The sequence below is a fragment of the Rissa tridactyla genome, chromosome 5, assembly GCF_028500815.1.
Source record: "Rissa tridactyla isolate bRisTri1 chromosome 5, bRisTri1.patW.cur.20221130, whole genome shotgun sequence".
In the NCBI taxonomy this organism is placed as follows: Eukaryota; Metazoa; Chordata; class Aves; order Charadriiformes; family Laridae; genus Rissa; species Rissa tridactyla.
Window position 1 is genome coordinate 52,573,088 of NC_071470.1, and position 17,723 is coordinate 52,590,810.

The 17,723-nt window shown below is 40.0% G+C and overlaps 1 protein-coding gene across 8 annotated transcripts in view; it reads left to right on the top strand.

Moving 5' to 3' along the window:
- PDLIM5 (PDZ and LIM domain 5) overlaps positions 1 to 17,338 on the top strand; it is a 128,613-nt gene extending 111,275 nt beyond the window's left edge. For all 8 annotated transcript variants that reach the window (XM_054201924.1, XM_054201925.1, XM_054201923.1 and 5 more), the window contains 5 exons: positions 2,760 to 2,934; positions 8,155 to 8,335; positions 9,332 to 9,452; positions 13,427 to 13,542; positions 14,166 to 17,338. In XM_054201924.1, the coding sequence (XP_054057899.1) occupies positions 2,760 to 2,934; positions 8,155 to 8,335; positions 9,332 to 9,452; positions 13,427 to 13,542; positions 14,166 to 14,255 (683 nt within the window). In that variant the 3' untranslated portion in view covers positions 14,256 to 17,338. The remainder of the gene's footprint in view (positions 1 to 2,759; positions 2,935 to 8,154; positions 8,336 to 9,331; positions 9,453 to 13,426; positions 13,543 to 14,165) is intronic.
- The last annotated feature ends 385 nt before the right edge of the window (positions 17,339 to 17,723 follow it).

Below are 17,723 nucleotides of genomic sequence, written 5' to 3' on the forward strand. Positions count from 1 at the left end.
CAATGAAGTAGTCCATCTGTCTTTGCTGGTCCTCAACGCTAAATGCTCAGCTTGTTTTTGCTTAGGCCACAGCTCTTGTTTTAACAGAGTACAAATTTTTGTGGTTTATAGTATGTTTCGCTTAAAAGAGGATCATTAAATAGACCAAAGTTATTTTCCAAACTCATGGGCTATCTCCTTCTCTCCTTTTTTAGTGCTTTGAATAACTCAGAAATGACTGATTTGTCTAACAACTCTGAGAGAAAGTTTATATAGACAAATCCTCCTCCTGGCCAGTAGTAACTTTAAAGTTGAGTAGTGTTCAGAAAAGCATCATTCATAAAAACAGCATGAATGAAAGCTGTAATGAGACCAAAGAAAAGGGAATAATTGTGGTGTTTGTACTTTTTTTTTTTTTCCCCTTTAAGCAAGCAGAAGGACTTTTTTTAACTACACAGTGCAAACAAGAGCTAGCTGGTGTGTCTGAATGGGCTTTGGGATTTAGCAGATAAACAGAAATTAGCAATATACTAGAAGCTGCGCTGCAGTTTGATTTATGGCAAAAGCAGTCTTCAAACAGATTTGGTTTTAGTGTGTATTTTTGTATTCTCATGAAATGGGACCTGAAAATTAGAAGGCCATGTGTGATGACAGAGGAGGAAAGTGCTATTAATCAAAACCACTTTTGTTCATGTCTTCAAAGGCTTTGTGCCACCTTTTCCATTTTTATCTGTTCCTACGTTTTCAGTTTAGCAGGCATTTATAATCTAAAATGAACTACAGTAGCACAGTGACTTGTTCAAGATCAAGTGCTTTTATTCCTAAATATTTTCTACTCAGCAGTGCTGAATGTTTCTAGAATCAAGATGTTATTTTTAAAGATACTGCAAATTAATTAATTATACATTAAATATAAACAATAGTCTTATATGTAAAACCAAAACACAACAAAACCCACTGAAGAACTTGTATAATTTTTGCTAATTCAGATACTGAAAAGGATCAAAAAATATGTCAGTCTTGAAATGACCTGATTCGAGAAAATTTGATGAACGAGCCAGTTAGACAAAAAAAGGTGTATGATTATATTGCTTCTTCATACAGAGAAAGAGTAAGCAAAAGTAGGTATTGAGCCCATATCGATGGATTAATACCAAGCATAATTATAGTACAAAAATATTGGTGTTAAAAAGGATTTCTCTTCCAGCTGCATTGCCTTAGCTAACAAATATGTGTGACTAGGCAGGGGGGAGAGGGGGGAAGATGTTAATTGAAGTTCACTGGATCGGTTTGATTAAATTGTGTGGTGTGTGGCTATCTGACTTCTGTTAATAGTAGAGGATTGCCATTTCTGTTGACTTTTATGTGCATTTAGTGTCACTTAAATTTATCTTCTCTGTAAATTAGTGTGCCACTTCCATTTGAGCAGGGAATGGAATATTTTACCTGAAACCTATTTGCAACTTTTCTGTAGGGAGGAGGCTGATCAGCATTACATTAAGGGAGATAGCGATAACATTTTTTTTCATCCTTTCCTTGGAAGATGATATGAAAGGTGGGAGAGGAAGATTAGCACAAAGATTAACATGGTGGAGTTATCTCCACCAACTAGTTTTTTTGCAAAGCCGTGTACCGGTGCCCTGAGCTTGTGTTGGAGAGCTGCATCATTGCAACAGAAGCATCATCCTGCGCTGTCTGATGTCTCTGTCATTGCTTGATTGTTTCCCTCTGAGCTTCCACTCGGATCTTAATTTTGTATTTTGATTTACAAGGTTTAGTAAGGCTGCACTAAAGCCAGGACACCAAGTAAACGCTCACAGTTTCTCTTGCCTGTGGTTACAAACTGAAGTCTATGGAAATGTGGTGGTTTTTTAGTGTACTTGAAAAAGAAAAAGAATTCTCCACTTGACAGGAATAACTGCTCCCATAAACTCATGTTGCTCTAGCTTGTACGTTACCAAGGTACATATATCAATAGAGGAGAAAAAAGCAAAGGACTGTTTGTTTCTTTATTACCCTTGGCAACAGTATCATCTGTGCCTTTCATTTTTGCAAATGCATTTTTCGTACTCCGTAAACGCTTATGTCTATTCTGCGACTCTAAAAACCTGAGCCCAGATGGAAGTTTGTGAATGTATACATTTATGAAAACGTCAGGGGTTTTTTTGTGTCTTAACTTTTATAAAGAGGATGTGAATGTGGCCTTTGGAGTGCTTCAGATTGGCAGTATCTAGTGATCTAGACTAGTGTTTATATTAAATTTAAAAATATGTTTTCCTTATACAGTACTGTATTTTTAAGTTCCTGGACATGTTGTATTGAATGTGTACTCTTGTTTAATCTGTTAGTAATGACATATGATCTATTGCAGTCACTGTAAAATGTTTTGGGTAGGCATGTCATGTTCTCCTGTCTCTGTTCATACACTGATATTCTTGGCTTCAGCTTTTGTATCTGAAGCAAAATAATGCCTTCACAGGTTGTATATTCTTTTGCCTAACTTCTTTAGTGTGTTGAAATTTGTCCACTACTTCTACAAGTTTGCCAAAACCATTCTGTGTTATTTCACAGACATTTCATAAAGTAGGTGGACTTACTTGGTGGGGGAGGAGGGGAAAAGAAGTGCTTTTTAATTTGTTCCTTTAAGTAGGCAGGTATACACTAGACAAAGATGTTAGAAAAATGTTGCTGGTTGCTTGTATTTCAAGATAATTTACTTGCTACTGAAGGATGTTCTTCTAATGTGATTTTGTAAATGCTTCTTGGCACTCTTTCCCCAGCTCCTGCCAGTGGATGGACATCAAACAGTGTTAAACCACCTGGAACAACTGCCCCGAGTGAAAAATTTGCAACACCACCTCAGTTAAATGAGCAAGACACATTGGTTCAGAGGGCAGAGCATATTCCCGCGGGAAAGCGTACTCCTATGTGTGCGCACTGTAATCAAGTCATTAGGTTTGTATCAGTTTGCTGGGTATACTCTTCGCTGGGTAAAAAACTGGCTGGGGGGCTGGTCCCAAGGAGTTGTGGTGAATGGAGTCGAATCCAGTTGGCAACCGGTCATAAGTAGCGTTCTCCAGGGATCGGTATTCTGTTTAATTCTGATATCTATATCAATGATCTGGATGAGGGGATTAATCAGTAAGTTTGCAGATGACATCAAGTTGGGTGGGAGTGTTGATCTGCCTGAGGGTAGAAAGGCCTTACAGAGGGATCTGGACATGGGTCCAGATGGGCCAAGGCGAATGGTATGACGTTCAACAAGGCCAAGTGCCGGGTCCTGCACTTGGGTCACAACACCCCCATGCAATGCTACAGGCTTGGGGAAGAGTGGCTGGAAAGCTGCCTGGTGGAAAAGGATCTGGAGATTAACAGCTGGCTGAATATGATCTGGCGGTGTGTCCAGGTGGCCAAGAAGGCCAACAGCATCCTGTCTTGTATCAGAAATAGTGTGGCCAGCAGGACTAGGGAAGTTATCATCCCCCTGATCTCAGCTCTGGGGAGGCCCCACCTTGAATACTGTGTTCACTTTTGGGACCCTCACTACAAGAAAGACATTGAGGTGCTGGAGCATGTCCAAAGAAGATCAGTGAAGCTGATGAAGGGTCTAGAGCGCAAGTCTTATGAGGGGCGGCTGAGGGAACTGGGGTTGTTTGGCCTGGAGAAAAGGAGGCTGAGGGGAGACCTTATCGCTCTCTATAACCACCTGAAAGGAGGTTGTAGCAAGGTGGGGGTCGATCACTTCTCCCAAGTAACAAGTGGTAGAACAAGAGGGGAATGGCCTCAATCTGGGCAACAGGAGGTTTAGATTGGGTATTAGGAAAAAACTCTTCACTGAAAGGGTTATAAAGCATTGGAACAGGCTGTCCATGGAGACTCTTAAAAGACATGTAGACGTGGTGCTTATGGACATGGTTTAGTGGTGGGCTTGGCAGTGCTAGGTTAATGGTTGGACTTGATGATCTCAAAGGTCTTTTCTAACCTAAACAGTTCTAAGAGAATGTGAGAAACTTCAGTGCCTTTTACAGCACCTGTGATTTAGCAGGGTTCACAGGTGCTCCACGATGTGGGATCTTGCAGCACAGTCCACAGATCACTCCTGAGCAGCCAACCTCTCCTCTTGTCCCTTAAATCATTTGCTGCTATTTCCTGCTTTCCCACTTTGATCACCGTTAAAAAGGAGATGAGCTGCAGCCCTGTAAGTAGGGGAGTGTGTTGTCCGTGGAGCAATCTTTGCTCCTTAGTGGATGCATGAGGAGAAACTCCAGCGCCCTATTTCACAGTACTTAAGCCATTGTCACCTATTGTCAGTGACGCTTCTTCGTGACTAGTAACTGATACCCATGTCTAACTTCTTTGTCATTTGCTCGTGGTGTTTAAATCCTTATATTTCTTCATATGTTAAATGCCACCTCAATTATTAAAAGCAAGCATTGTTTCATTTGAGGATGAGTTGCCATGCATTAATCAATGCCAAATATGCCTTGTGTTCACAACATACAGTGGATTTGAAAGATTGCAATGGCGTTTTGAATTAAAGTTTTAGCATAATTACAGTTCATGCCCTTAGTGATAGCATTACCTATGAAAAGGTAGGAGGAGGATCAAGTGACATTGTATTGTACGTCTGTTTTAAAGCCAAAATGCTTTATGGGGTTGGTTACTTTACACTCAGGCATAGAATAACAATGGCTGGTTGAGCCAAAACCATTTCTTAGAGACATCTTATAACTTTTTAATATGTCTTTATTCATATGGTGATTGTCTGAAGATTCCAGTTTTTTCCAAAGCATCATTAAGGAAACTTTTCTTTCTGTGTCTAAAAGAATCAAAGCTGGAGGCAAACTAAATTTCCCATGATCTACTTGCTGTGATAGTCTGACAAATTTCTGACATTTCCCGACAAACACTTCTGGTTCCCAGGTAGTCTTACTGAGTGCTGCAGTTTAGAGTTGGCTCTTCCTTTGAAGTCCAAATGTGTTTTCCCTGGATCTCCATTGAGAACATACTCTTTCGCGTGTCTGCTTGTGAATGATGATTTGTCTTTGTCACCTTTTCATACAAGCTCAATTGTTTTTAAATGCAAAAGGGAAAAAGTACCGATGGTGCTTACCTTCAGCATCTCCCATGCAGAATTTACATGTTGTGGCATTTTCAAGTGAGGAGAAAAAGAAGCAGAATGTAGACTGCTGTATGGTTAACTGTAAAGTGATTGGCCTATTTAGCAGATGTAGAAATTCTTTTGATCTCTCTACCTCAGTTCTGGCTTGCTATCAATAATAAAAGCCACATGAGAAGCTAGATTATCGGTATACTCACACGTGACCATACAGAGGAAGTAATGTTTAGTTGCAAGTGTAAAGATAGTGAAATTGCGATTATATTCCCTATACATTACTTGCTTCTCCTTCCAGTCTGCCCCGTATCATTGCTACATGCAGAACCCAGACATTTTATGTGGCTACCAAATTTATGTGCCTGATGATCCTTTGAGGCATAAGATTCTGTAAATACTGTTGTAAATACATCAGAATCCCTTAAAAAAAAACAAAAAAACTACTGTTTGCCTCCCTCTGTGAGTTTGGTTCACGTGGTCTAGGTGGTGATGCCAGAAATTTGTTCAGCAATGTCAAAGTAGCTTGGGATAGAGGTGCATCCGTAGCCAACTGTTGCCAGTTGGATCATCCCTTATCTTTGGATGGAAGGAACATGTTTTTTTAACACCACATTTAAAAGTATGTTCTAATTGACAGAGGCACGTGGGATTTTTTTATTGTTTTTTGGTTTTAAATGGGGAAGGAAGGATGAAGCCATCTGCAGGCATCTTCCTGGTGTTTCATGCCCTAACTTCTTCCCATTGGGTTGCGTGAGTTTGGGCATGCGGCCTCCTTACTCAAATAGGGGCTTTAAACTTTTCCAATGAATACAGCAAATAAATACCTTTCATTACTGGAAGCTATCACTTTGTTCACAAAAATATGCAGAGGCCAGGAACACCTCCAAATTCTGAATATCATGTTTTAGTGTATTTTACGTGGCAAGTGTTTATTTTTTTTTTCTTTCTTCCACATGCTTTGGGGCAGCTTTTAAGTCGTTGGTGTCATTAAGCTGCAGCATCAGCTTGACATGTTTAAACTACAGCCTGATTAAAAGTAAAATTGTATTTAGAAAGCGTTCTTCTGGACACGTGTGTGCAGGGAGCCAGCCCGCTAATGGAACACCTTGGAGACATTGTGCAGGGCACGGCCACAGCTGTCTGGGGACTTTGGGAAAGAAACTCCGTAGATGCACTCTTGGGCTGTTCCCCATCCGTCTGTGTTCCTGCGCGCTGTCCTGAATGGCTAACCTCAACATGTCAGAGCTGTAAACTCTGGAGAGCTAAATGCAGCAGATGTTGTAAAAATTCCTTCCCCTCCCGTCGCTGGCGTTCTTGCTTTCCATTGCAGAGCTAGCCAAGCCTATCGTTTCGGTGCAGATGGCCAGAAACTCAATCCTACCTGGAGCCGGGAGAGCCTCTTTGGTGTCAGCCGCGTGTTAATGAATCTGTTAAATTAGCCTGCGCTGACACGGCGCACTGAGAGCACTTTGTTGTACATAAGGGCTTGTATTGTTTGATCAGTACATAACTGAAAGGGCATTGATGTAAAAAGGTGCTTGTAGGGCGGTGGGAGGGTATCGGGTTAGGTCAGTGTTTGTACTGCTCAGGCATCCGCTGGGAACGGGGGCCAGAGAGCTGCGCTCGACCCCGACTCCCTCCTTAAAGGGCTACAAGCTACTCTCCAGGAGCCTTTTTCAGTGCTTTCTTTTCGATAATCAGAGGCAAATAGAAGAAACTGTTGGAGATAAATATGTTCATCGTCTCAGAAGGTGTGTGAATTGTCCTAAACCTGTTTGAGCCCCTTAATTTTGACTTCTCATCCTGTTGAAAATACATAGCATATGCATATACATTATAAACATATAATACATAGTTGCCCTCAGTCCTCTGCCTGCACAGTCAGTATAACCCTGGAAACAAATTTTAAGTTTTTTTTTCTTTTTCTCTATTGCTGTTACTTTGTTCATGTGAGAATCTTATCTCACACAAAAATGTTCTTGTAGCTTAATTGCTTTTTAAAAAAATGTTTAGCAACAGCATTATGATATTAGTACCTTACACTTTTTTTTGCAGTGAAGTAGTAGATCAGAAAAAAGTGATGCATTACTGAAGAATGACATCTCTATTGGTATTGCAAAAATGGGAAATCTGGTGAGGGAGATGAACTTGAAACACAAAGTTCACCTGAAACCTAAATTCTGGAAGGTTGAGTGTTGGTGGGACCTAGGATGCATCTCATCAAAGTAAATAAGTTCATTAAAGAAATTAGCACGCTGAATATGTTTTCAGATGAATACAGATACAATGGCATATACCTGGGACTTATGAGTTACAAACTGAGAATTTTTGTTGACTGAGAAATGAACAGTTTCATCTTGTGTATTAACCTTCTTGCATTAGCCAGACAAATGCTATAAAAGCATCATTATTTCGTGTTTGCAAATAGTAGAGGAGGCTCTGCATTTGGAGAAAATGTTCAATTTTTACTAACTTCTGTAGGGGGGAAAAAAACCCAAACATACCAACAATAAAATACCCCAATAACCGGGATGAGTTATCCTGTGACAAACTTGTTGGATAAGGACAGTGATTGAATTTTGTCTGACAAGAAACTGGTTTTATTGGCTTTTAATGGAGTCAAGTCTACTTCAACATTTGTGGCCTCAATATATAAATGCATGCTGAAAGAGAGCTGACCGTGTCACTGAGTCAAATATCCCTTTCCAATAGATGGAAATAGTTGGGAACATAGGGAACATCCTTTTTCTTTTTCTCTCTAGCAGCCACTTCAGCACTGTATTTAACATAGTTCTAAAATAAGATTTCTGAAACGCAGTGAAGCAAAGACAATTAGTATTTACTGTGGTCAGGTGTTTCTGGGGGGCAGTTCAATGGGAATAGATCTAGTCAACACTTGATGATTTCTTAGAGCCTGTAGAATGAAAGGGGGATGGAGCAGCAGTATAACTTTGTGAACAATGTAATAAGGGCACAGAGTTGCAGGTTAAGCTTATTAACAGCTTTTGCGGGAGCCAACCCAGGGGCATTTGTTGACAAAATCTCTTCTTTCTAACCAGAGGACCCTTCTTGGTGGCTTTGGGGAAGTCGTGGCATCCAGAGGAGTTTAATTGTGCTCATTGCAAAACCTCCATGGCTTACATTGGATTTGTGGAAGAGAAAGGGGCCCTGTATTGCGAGGTTTGCTATGAGAAGTTCTTCGCCCCTGAGTGTTCAAAGTGCCAAAGGAAGATACTAGGGGTAAGTGACCAGCAAGTGGCCTGTTTTTGAGTGGGAACAATAATCACAGGGTTCAGTGCTTCTTTGTAATGAAATTCCCTTTTATCTGGCCCAGGCTGCATTCCTCCAAACATGCCTTTTTAGCTTCCGTCACATATAGAATATGATTTTGGCTCTTCTAATGTTGAGCCTTTTTAGTCTCTTTGAAAAAAGTTGCTGTAGTCTCTTTGGCTCTTCCAAGTTCAGCTCCTGTTTTCCTGATGCTTTTCTGTAGCTGTTGTGATTACTATATTTTCTTGAGCAAAATGCTTTTAATTTGCATCTTTTTACAAAATTAGAGGGGGGCAGGGGAGAGAAAAACAAATAATCCTCCTTAACTAAGCTGAGTGCTGGGGAACATGCTGGTTGGCTAGATGTGAAGTACTGAAATACATTCCCAATGGTAATCTAGATAGAAAGATGCATTATCCTACTTGGCACTACTATTGCTAGTTTGAGCCTGCCAGCTGATCGTCCGCCGCTTTACTGCAGACAGCAATGTGTCTGGGCTTTTGTGTAACTGGGGTCACTCAGGGCTCTGGCAGCACCACTCTCAAGTCATATTTGGCATTATAGCATCTTCCAAAACAACACAGAACACTCATAATTTTCTATGTGGTGTCTTCTGATTAGCTATTCACAGACTTGGAGATGCTGCTTTTCTTATTTCAGGGGGCCGTTATGGGTGAGATCCTAATTAAAATGGAAAAGGTGAATAAATGAGTTGTTAAATCTGTCCAACTCTATGTTGAACCTTACAAAATATGGAAGGTTGCGTATGACATATGAGGAGATGTATCATAAATAAAGCACCTCGTTAAGTTTAACATCAGCAGAGACTGCACGCACAACCCATTTTCAAAGTAGCAGTAGGAAACAAAGTATTCTTCAAATGAATCAAGTGTGGAGGCATGGTCACCACAATCTAGTCATCACATCAAAATAATGTGTTAATAACACTTTTTCTAATCCCCACAGGAAGTAATAAATGCTTTGAAACAAACTTGGCATGTTTCCTGCTTTGTGTGTGTGGCCTGTCATAACCCCATCCGCAATAATGTCTTCCACTTAGAAGACGGCGATCCCTACTGTGAGACGGGTAAGAAGCAACACAACCAAAGTTTACTGCAGCTCTGCAGGGAAGCAGAGCTTAATAAGATTGGAAAAAATAATAGTTCCTTTTTCCCAAGCTTCACTTCAGAAGAAGTGTCCCAACAAACTCAGGTAACTGTGGTATTTCAATTCAAAGCAGCAACAAATGCTGGAGACACTTGTGAGTTTGCAGCAGGAGAGGTTAGTGAGGATTTTTTCATCGTCTTCAGCAGGAGCAGGCTTCTTGTCACTGGTTTTACATGTTGTTCTTGTTAAGCCCTCAACTGCAGGTATCAGTGATACAGCAGAGTGTTAATTTTAGGGTAACTTTCAGGTTGGCTTTAAAATAATCTGGAGTTCATGTAAATCTGCTTATTTACTAAACAAGCAAATGCCAGTGGAGTAATGTGTTTTACTCTGAATAGCCTTATTCACAGCTGGGAGGCACTTACAAGAGTAAGCAGTCTGCCCAGGAAGTTTTTTGCAGGATCAGGGATAACATCTGTTGAACATAAGCTTGGGATAAAAAAACAGGCTGTTAGAGGAAAACCAGAGCGATACTATTAGAGCACTTGAAAGCCTGATGAGCAATATTACATGCAAGATGCAGTTTAGAAGTTCAGAGGGATTTTGGTTTGGTGTTTAGCAGTTCCAGCTAATCGTATCTGTTTTTATTAATATGAACAGATTTTATTTAGGTTGGTTTCCTAGTTTTCTTAAAACTTTCCATGTAGCCTTCTGGGCTAGGATAGAAATAGATAGTATTTGGAAAGCAATGCCACAAGATGGAAAAGAAACACAATTGTGTCAAATTTGTCTGTTTTCACACTGCATGCTGTTTACATCCATGTTAGAACCATAAGTTGGACCTTTTTTGTGTTTTTCCTTCTACTATAAGGACCATTGTAATTTAACTGAGGCGGAAGTGGATTGACAAGGAAGAGATTTAGCATGAAATCCTAGTGACCTGTTTGGAGCTAATATTTCCTTCTGGGTTGATCCTGCAGTTGTTCGCAGCAGGTGCCGTGGAGAGTACTAGGTACTGAAAGGATGAGGAAAGCAGGCAAAATTTATCCAAAATTTCTCTGTCAGAGTGGCTTTAATGAGCAGTTGGCAGACACAAAAGGACGCAGTAAGTTATTGCTAACTCAGTGACACAAGTAGGGTAACGTGTTGCTCCTATTGAATTTGTGGAGCAGCAGAGGAAATGGATATACGAGCAGCATCCTCCAGTGTGACAGCACGGTGAAATTTCATCCTGAAGCAGTCTGAAGCCCCTAATCTTGGAACCATTTGATGATTCAAAAATAGTACTGGAGGAATCGATAACTCCACTTTGGGTGGAAAGCTCGTGACTGAGTTTGTTCTGCTACTGTTGAATTCTTGTTCCTGCCACCAGGTGACCCGTATGTCGTGCGGTGCGTTGATTTGTGCTACTGTTACAACTCCAGTGCACAAATGCCTGCTTTTCTGTACTGTGAGCAAGAAACACTGGGATAAAATGTCAAAAATGTTATAATTCTCACGAAGTTTATTTCTGAGATAGAAAGTTGCTAGCACAAGTTAATGTAGACACATTCTGTGAGGTGTTACTGGCAGTGATACGTTGTAATGGCTCTAGCTTGCTCACTAGATGTTAATTTGAGATATATTCGTTCTTCAAAGACTTTCAGTCCAGCTGGAGTTAAGAGTCTATGACTAATTTTAAAGAAATAAGGAGTAAATGTCATTGCCAACTTTCCTTCTTCCTTGTGCAAAGGAGGGTTCTAATTTTAAATCCGTATTTGAAATTATAACAGCATCAGCTATTAGTATTAAGGGGGTTTAATCTGCAAAATGTTCTGGTTTGGGATGGCGATGCGAAAATTAAAATAAAAATGCAAATATCTACAACTTTGAACTTTTTGAAGTGCAGAGTTAGTAACCTAGTTTTTAAAATCTTGTGTGCAGTAAGCATTGATACATGACTATGAGAAGTCTGCCTTGGAAGGCTCCTGTGGTATCACGATTCAAGCATGCAAAAGCAAAAGAAAGCTGATGCCCTTCACTCTGCCTTATCTATTGCCCTTTCTTCAGAAGAAAACCCAATAAACCTATCAACACAAACCACAGGCCAATTTTCAAAAGCTTTAACCACTGGCACCAAGAAAATATCAGTAAAAGATTATGTAGAAACATGAATGCAAAGAGCTGAAACAGTGTGGTCATGAGACCATGTCCTTCAGGGGTTTTGCACAGAGTTGTTCTACCATTTGATATTTTTATTGTCTTTCTTCTGCTTAAACACTTGCAAATTCGTGGCAGTAGCATGGATTAATGAAGGCGATCAGTGAAGCTGTTTCTTGCCACTAGCAGCCATCAACGGCTTTGCTTTTTTGGAGCACTCCTGTTCCCCGTCCTGCTGAGATGCCTCCTATGATGATGCTTTTTGAGGTCATCATACAAAACTCTGTCTTACTAAGCTGAAACAGGACTGTTCCCTTCTGCTTGACACATGTGATAAGCCTCTGTTGGCTCTGCTGCAGCAAGCACTAGAGCTTCAGCAGATCTGTATAATCTAGTAGAGAAAAAAATCTCCTTGTACCCCGCTTGCCACTCCCTATAAGGCTGCTTGAAAACAACCCCTGACATCTAATTTCCCTGTCAGAGCCAGAGTGTTAGTATTAAGAATGCAGTCCAAAGCTTCATTATGGTTGTCACTCTGTAGTTCATCTTACGAAGATGTGATGTTGCATGACATTATGTATTTGGCATGTCAGCATGTTGATCCCAAATTCTCTCCTGTTATAGCACTCATGCTGTTGCCTTCTGTGCAGGAAAAACATATTTCCTTCTCAGAATGGGGTGTCTGAGAGTTGAAAAAAGTGAAAAAGACCAGATAACTTGAGGTGAAATAGAGGTCTGTGCAGGTGGGCAGCGGGGGGCTGTGGTGACTTGTAGCCCCCTCAGTGCACAGAGAAGCAAGTGTCACACACTGAGACTGTGGGGCTGGGGGTGGGTGTCAGTGCCTCCCACCCAACTTTATACATGTATTTTATTCTGGTAGTCTGCCCTGCTCTCTTTCTCAAGCTCTGCAGTCAGTGGGGAATGTGAACGGTTCGGTGCCCTCAGTTTTGGTCCCTGCTCTCTGAGACTGCTGGAGGAGCTTTTCTCTGCCGACTCCAGGGGAGCCTTCAGAGGCACCAACTCAATCCAGCGCCTAAAAATGAATGGTGCAAATACCCTTCAGTGACAGCAGTCACTAATAACCATCCTAACACCTTACTGATAGTTTTTGTTAAATGCGATAGATATACTGGCTAAAGCCTCTGGTTTGTTTTTGGTTTTTTGTTCTTTGTTGGGTTTTGTTTTGGGTTTTTTTCATGTGGTGTATAGGGTTGTTTTGCCTTTTTTTTTTTTTTTTTTTTTTTTTTTTTTGGAAGAGCCATGTAATAAACTCCAGTGACTAGAAAACTATTCTGACTTTCTGACTTGATCCAAATTGCTGGGCTCTGTTTAGGACACAAGCTTAATGATTGCATGATTTTATGTAGTGCAGTCTGGGGCAAATATTGTGGCAGAATGTAAGCAAGGAGTTAGGTTAGTTACTTGCTGAGGAGGTCTGTCATGTGAACAGCCAGGGTATGCTTTCAGGGCAGAGCCAGAGAGAAGGTAAGGAGCTTGTGGAGCCCAGGTGGGTGCTCTGCAAGGAGTGCATTTTCCCCCCAAGATCACTATTGATCTCAAGGAAATGAAACACCAGGAAGGTGGAGGCATTGCTCACTTGAAAGGATAAGGAAGGGGATGAGAACTGAATTAGCGAGGAAAGGAGGGCATCCTGGTCTTTCGATCTAGGAGCTTTTTATTCAGCGTACCTAGTATTATAAAATTTAACTAGTGCAAACCCACTGCCATTGAAAGAAAAGCACAAAGGTTTCAAAGGGTCAGTCTCACTTTTCTGCAAATGCTTCATCTTTAAAATCTGTTTCTGTTTGTTTGCAGATTACTATGCCCTCTTCGGTACTATGTGCCATGGCTGTGAATTCCCCATTGAAGCTGGAGACAGGTTTCTTGAAGCCCTGGGCCACACTTGGCATGACACTTGCTTTGTATGCTCAGTAAGTAAAGCTAGCCTAGATTTTAAACAAACCCATGGCAGCAGTGCTTGTGCTAACCTGACTGATAGCAGAGTTAACAGCTAAAACCTCTTTTAGTTCTCCAAGCCCAAACAAAAAGCACTTTCCCAGTTAATTTGGAAGGTGCGTTGCTATTGTGAGCCTTTGGCACCAGTCCAGAGAAGTTGGCCTGGATTGCAGCCATGTGTCCGAGCATTTAACCCTTGACGTTTACTTCCTCGGAGCAAGAGTTGAAGGCCATACAGGAACCGGCTGTGTTTCTAAAGAAGCAGGAGTGCTTTTGACATAAAGATGTTGTAGATGAACTGTCACCAGCCAATACTTTATGACCAAAAAAAAAGTTCCAATCCTCATGATGGGGTAGTTTTTAAAATGTTGAACTTAACTCTGCTCCCAGTTAAGAACCTGTTGACTTAAAGGAAGGGTATGCTTACATCAACCATAAGTGTTACATCTAAAAGACTGTCCCTGAGAAAAAGGTGGTAATTTTTATTCTTTGAATATATTTGTGCATAGTTCAGTGCCATGATCTGGCATTCTGATTAACCTATGGTGTAATTTGTCCATCTGAATTGGGTGATGTTTTCTTTTTTATCCCATTTCAGGTATGTAGTGACAGTTTGGAGGGTCAGACTTTCTTCTCCAAGAAGGACAAGCCACTGTGCAAGAAACACGCTCACTCTATCAACATCTGATGCTTGGAGCTCACCTTGTGTAACAAATGTACTGAGCAGAAAGAAAAGTTAAAATGTCCGTGTTCAATAATTGCTTAAAATTATTTATATATGTTTTTTCTAAAAACAATAGAGAAATGTGGAAACTTGGGGGGAGGGTTGTACGCTAATTTTTGGAGTGTTTATTGGTTAAGGTTTTCCTTCATAAAAAGATAGGAAATGGGAATTGCACCAAAGCCGAACGATTAGAGTGCCTTTACCTCTGTACTTGGCACATTGTTGTATTGGGTTCATGATTTTATGGCCACATTTGTATCTGCTTCAGTATGAGAGGTGAAACTTCTATAAAGACAAATAACTGATATCAGAAGTCTTGGTTTTGCTGCTATTTAACAAATAAAAGGAGATTGGCTTCAGTGATCCAGATCACTTTATTACGCTGATGTTTTTTAAAGTGTGTCTAGAAGTATTGCGGCTAAATTCCATTAAAAGGAACTCAAAGCAAAGATAAGATTTCATGGAATGTATAGTTCAAAATCTGCTATTTTCATCTGATACTCGTATACATGAGCCCTCCTGCACAATTACACCTACTTGTGCCTTTGCAGTTAAATCTCTGTTGAGTCTGCAAAGGATAGAGACTTTTACAAAGCCGTTAAGTGGAGCGGTGGCTGTGTTGGTGAACAAGAATAGTTTAGAAGATGCCACTTAAAAGAAAACGTGAATAGGATACTCTTCCTTAACTCATGTACTATCAGACCAGTAGCCAAAAACCTGCTAGTGAAGGTGTGTTTGACAGGATGGAAATGTCAGATCAGATCTTAAAAAATAAGGGAGGGGGAGGTTTTACTCTTATGTTTGCAGTTCAGGTTTTTAGATAGTTTTAAGTGCCTTTGAAAGGGGAAACTGCACTGAATCTGCAGGTAGCAGTGTTTTATATCCAAAATGTGAGACTCTGGTGTTGAATGAGGGAAACTGCTGAAGTGCAGCTGAGGACATTGTTTTTCTCTCAGTACATTCTTTACCACGTAGCCCATGAATATGTATATTGGTGGTGTGCCAGGTAGCGTACCGAAAATTTATTTTCTTGCTCAGCTGTCATGATTTTTATTAGTGTAGGTTTATTTCTCTCTTTTCTTCCAGATGTAAGGAATATATTGTTGAATAATATAATATTGAGTTAGGCAGCTCAGTATCTCTCAGTTCTTGCAAGGGAGCGGAGAGACAATGCTGTCATTATGCATTTACTGCAAGCCAGGAGACGTAGCCAATTCTGTGGCTTGAAATGAATTTCGCCTCCATACAGAGAGTCAGCGCAAGATCTGTGCACCAGCTAAGTCCCACTTAACTTCAAATTAGGGCTTAAGTGGTACGGAGCAATTGTGGGCAGATAGGGAAGAGGTGGTGTCCCTCTGCACGGGGTGAACTTCGCTCCAGCAGAGTTGCACAACAGAGAAGGGGGCCCTCTCGGGGCCAGATCGGATTCCTGAAGGAAACTGAATTTACGTGCTATTTAATTCAACTGGGATGTCAGAGCTGAATTGTTAGTCTTTAGTTCTCTTTCCAGTAGACAGTACAAGTAACCATTAACTGGTTTTGTTGTGGTTTGGCTTTTTGAGGTTTTTTTACTGATAAAAAGGACAGGTTTATCCATAAAACCATGGGGAAAAAATCACAAAAAGATTGCCATGGTTGAGTAAAGCAATTGTAACAAGGAACTTCAACAAAAGAGAGGGAAAGAAATTTCCATACTGAAATTTCTGTACTGAAATATGAAAAGATATGTGGCTTTCTTATCAATTCAACGAGACAGGTTCACATTGTTGGGCTGTTTCACTTTATTTCCGGAAGTTGTTTTTCTTCAATACTACCATGTTTCTTTTTTAACTTCTGGTGGTACGGAAGAAAGCTGCTTAAAATGTTTACGCTCTTGTAAATGTACTCTTTTGTGAGTCTGGATGAAAATCATAAGGGTAGAAGCAGACTGGAGAAGATATGGCAAGATATGAGCCAGGTTGCTTTTGAAATTAGGTGGAATGTGGAGAATTGAGACCTAGAGACTAGGTTTCAGTGGAGCTATATTGCACATGTGTGAGGAAAGAGGATGGAAAAGCACAGGATAAGGCATTTGGTAATTTCTGCAATTTAAACCTTGCTATTTTAAAGTAGGATGGAAACCTTTCAGTTTGTCAGTGTCCTTAAAGTCAAATTGAATTTTTTTAGTTTTGTAATTTTAATTGGAATTCTATTTCTTAATCCGTATGCTCTAGGGTTTGAAATTTTGCAGTTGGTAACGAATTTGAGGACAAAAGCCTGGAAGGCTCTAATAGTACTGCTTCATTTAGCTGCTTTGGCTTTTAATTTCTGCTTTTATCTATTTGTTTAAAATTTAAAAGGAAGCATAGAGTCACTGATACATAATGAATATTTAATGGCTCTACCAAATTATATAAATCAACTAAATTTTTATCATTATTTTAATAAGTGAGATTTTAGTAGAGCACTTTATAATAATGGCATATATCTCACTGAATATTTATTAACTTTTTCTGTTTAGGAGTATTTCATACCGGTATCTTTGTATTTTGTTTTATTTGCAAGCCTGCATATTTACCTCTAGAATCTTTTGGGGTGTGAGTGTGTGTATGTATATGTGTTTACATGTACTTCTCTATACATGCACACATATGTGTGTACATTGAGATATACATATATATGCACATATACATATGTATATTTGACTGCAGACTTGACATAGCAAAAATCAGCACTGTTGCCATCTTCATTTGGGGATTTCATGAGATTCCCAGCTATTTTTCATACAACACATGTATAGCATTCATGTTTTGAGGGAATATTAGAAAGTCAGGAGAGACATGTTAGTAGCCTAACTACTGTAGTTTTTTGCATGCATTTTCAGTCAGTAATTATTTTTCTTCCAAAAGTGCCTGTAAGAGAATCGCGTTTAACTCTGAAGGTAGAAGGTCTTTCTAAGTGAGTAATTGAATCATGATGACAGTTTCAGCATATTGTAACTAGATAATTCAGAATTAAGTGTAAATATAAATGCTTAATATAACAATGCAATAAACTTAAAAGCAAAAGTTGTGGTTGAGTGTGTTGGTCTGTTCAGTTGCGTACCTGTTTCTTCATGGAGCTCCTTGCATCATCTAGCCATATGAGTGGCTTTGCAAACAAGAGTGAGAAGGGGAACTTCATCAATTCACGGATTACTTGTTTGAATTTCCTTTTTTTAGATTGTTTTATGCTAAACAACCAGCTGTTAAGTCCTGGTGATTTCCTTGCTTGGGTTTAATAGTCTTTGGCATCACATTTTGTCTGTTCACATTTGCAAATTTGATTATAATCAAAACCCAAAACAAACAAACCCAGCACAAAACCCCAAGCTCTCTATCTGTCCTCAGTTGTTTTGTGGTTGTTGGATGTTTTCTTTTTCTGAATCACAGTCAGTAAAAGAAAGTCATGATT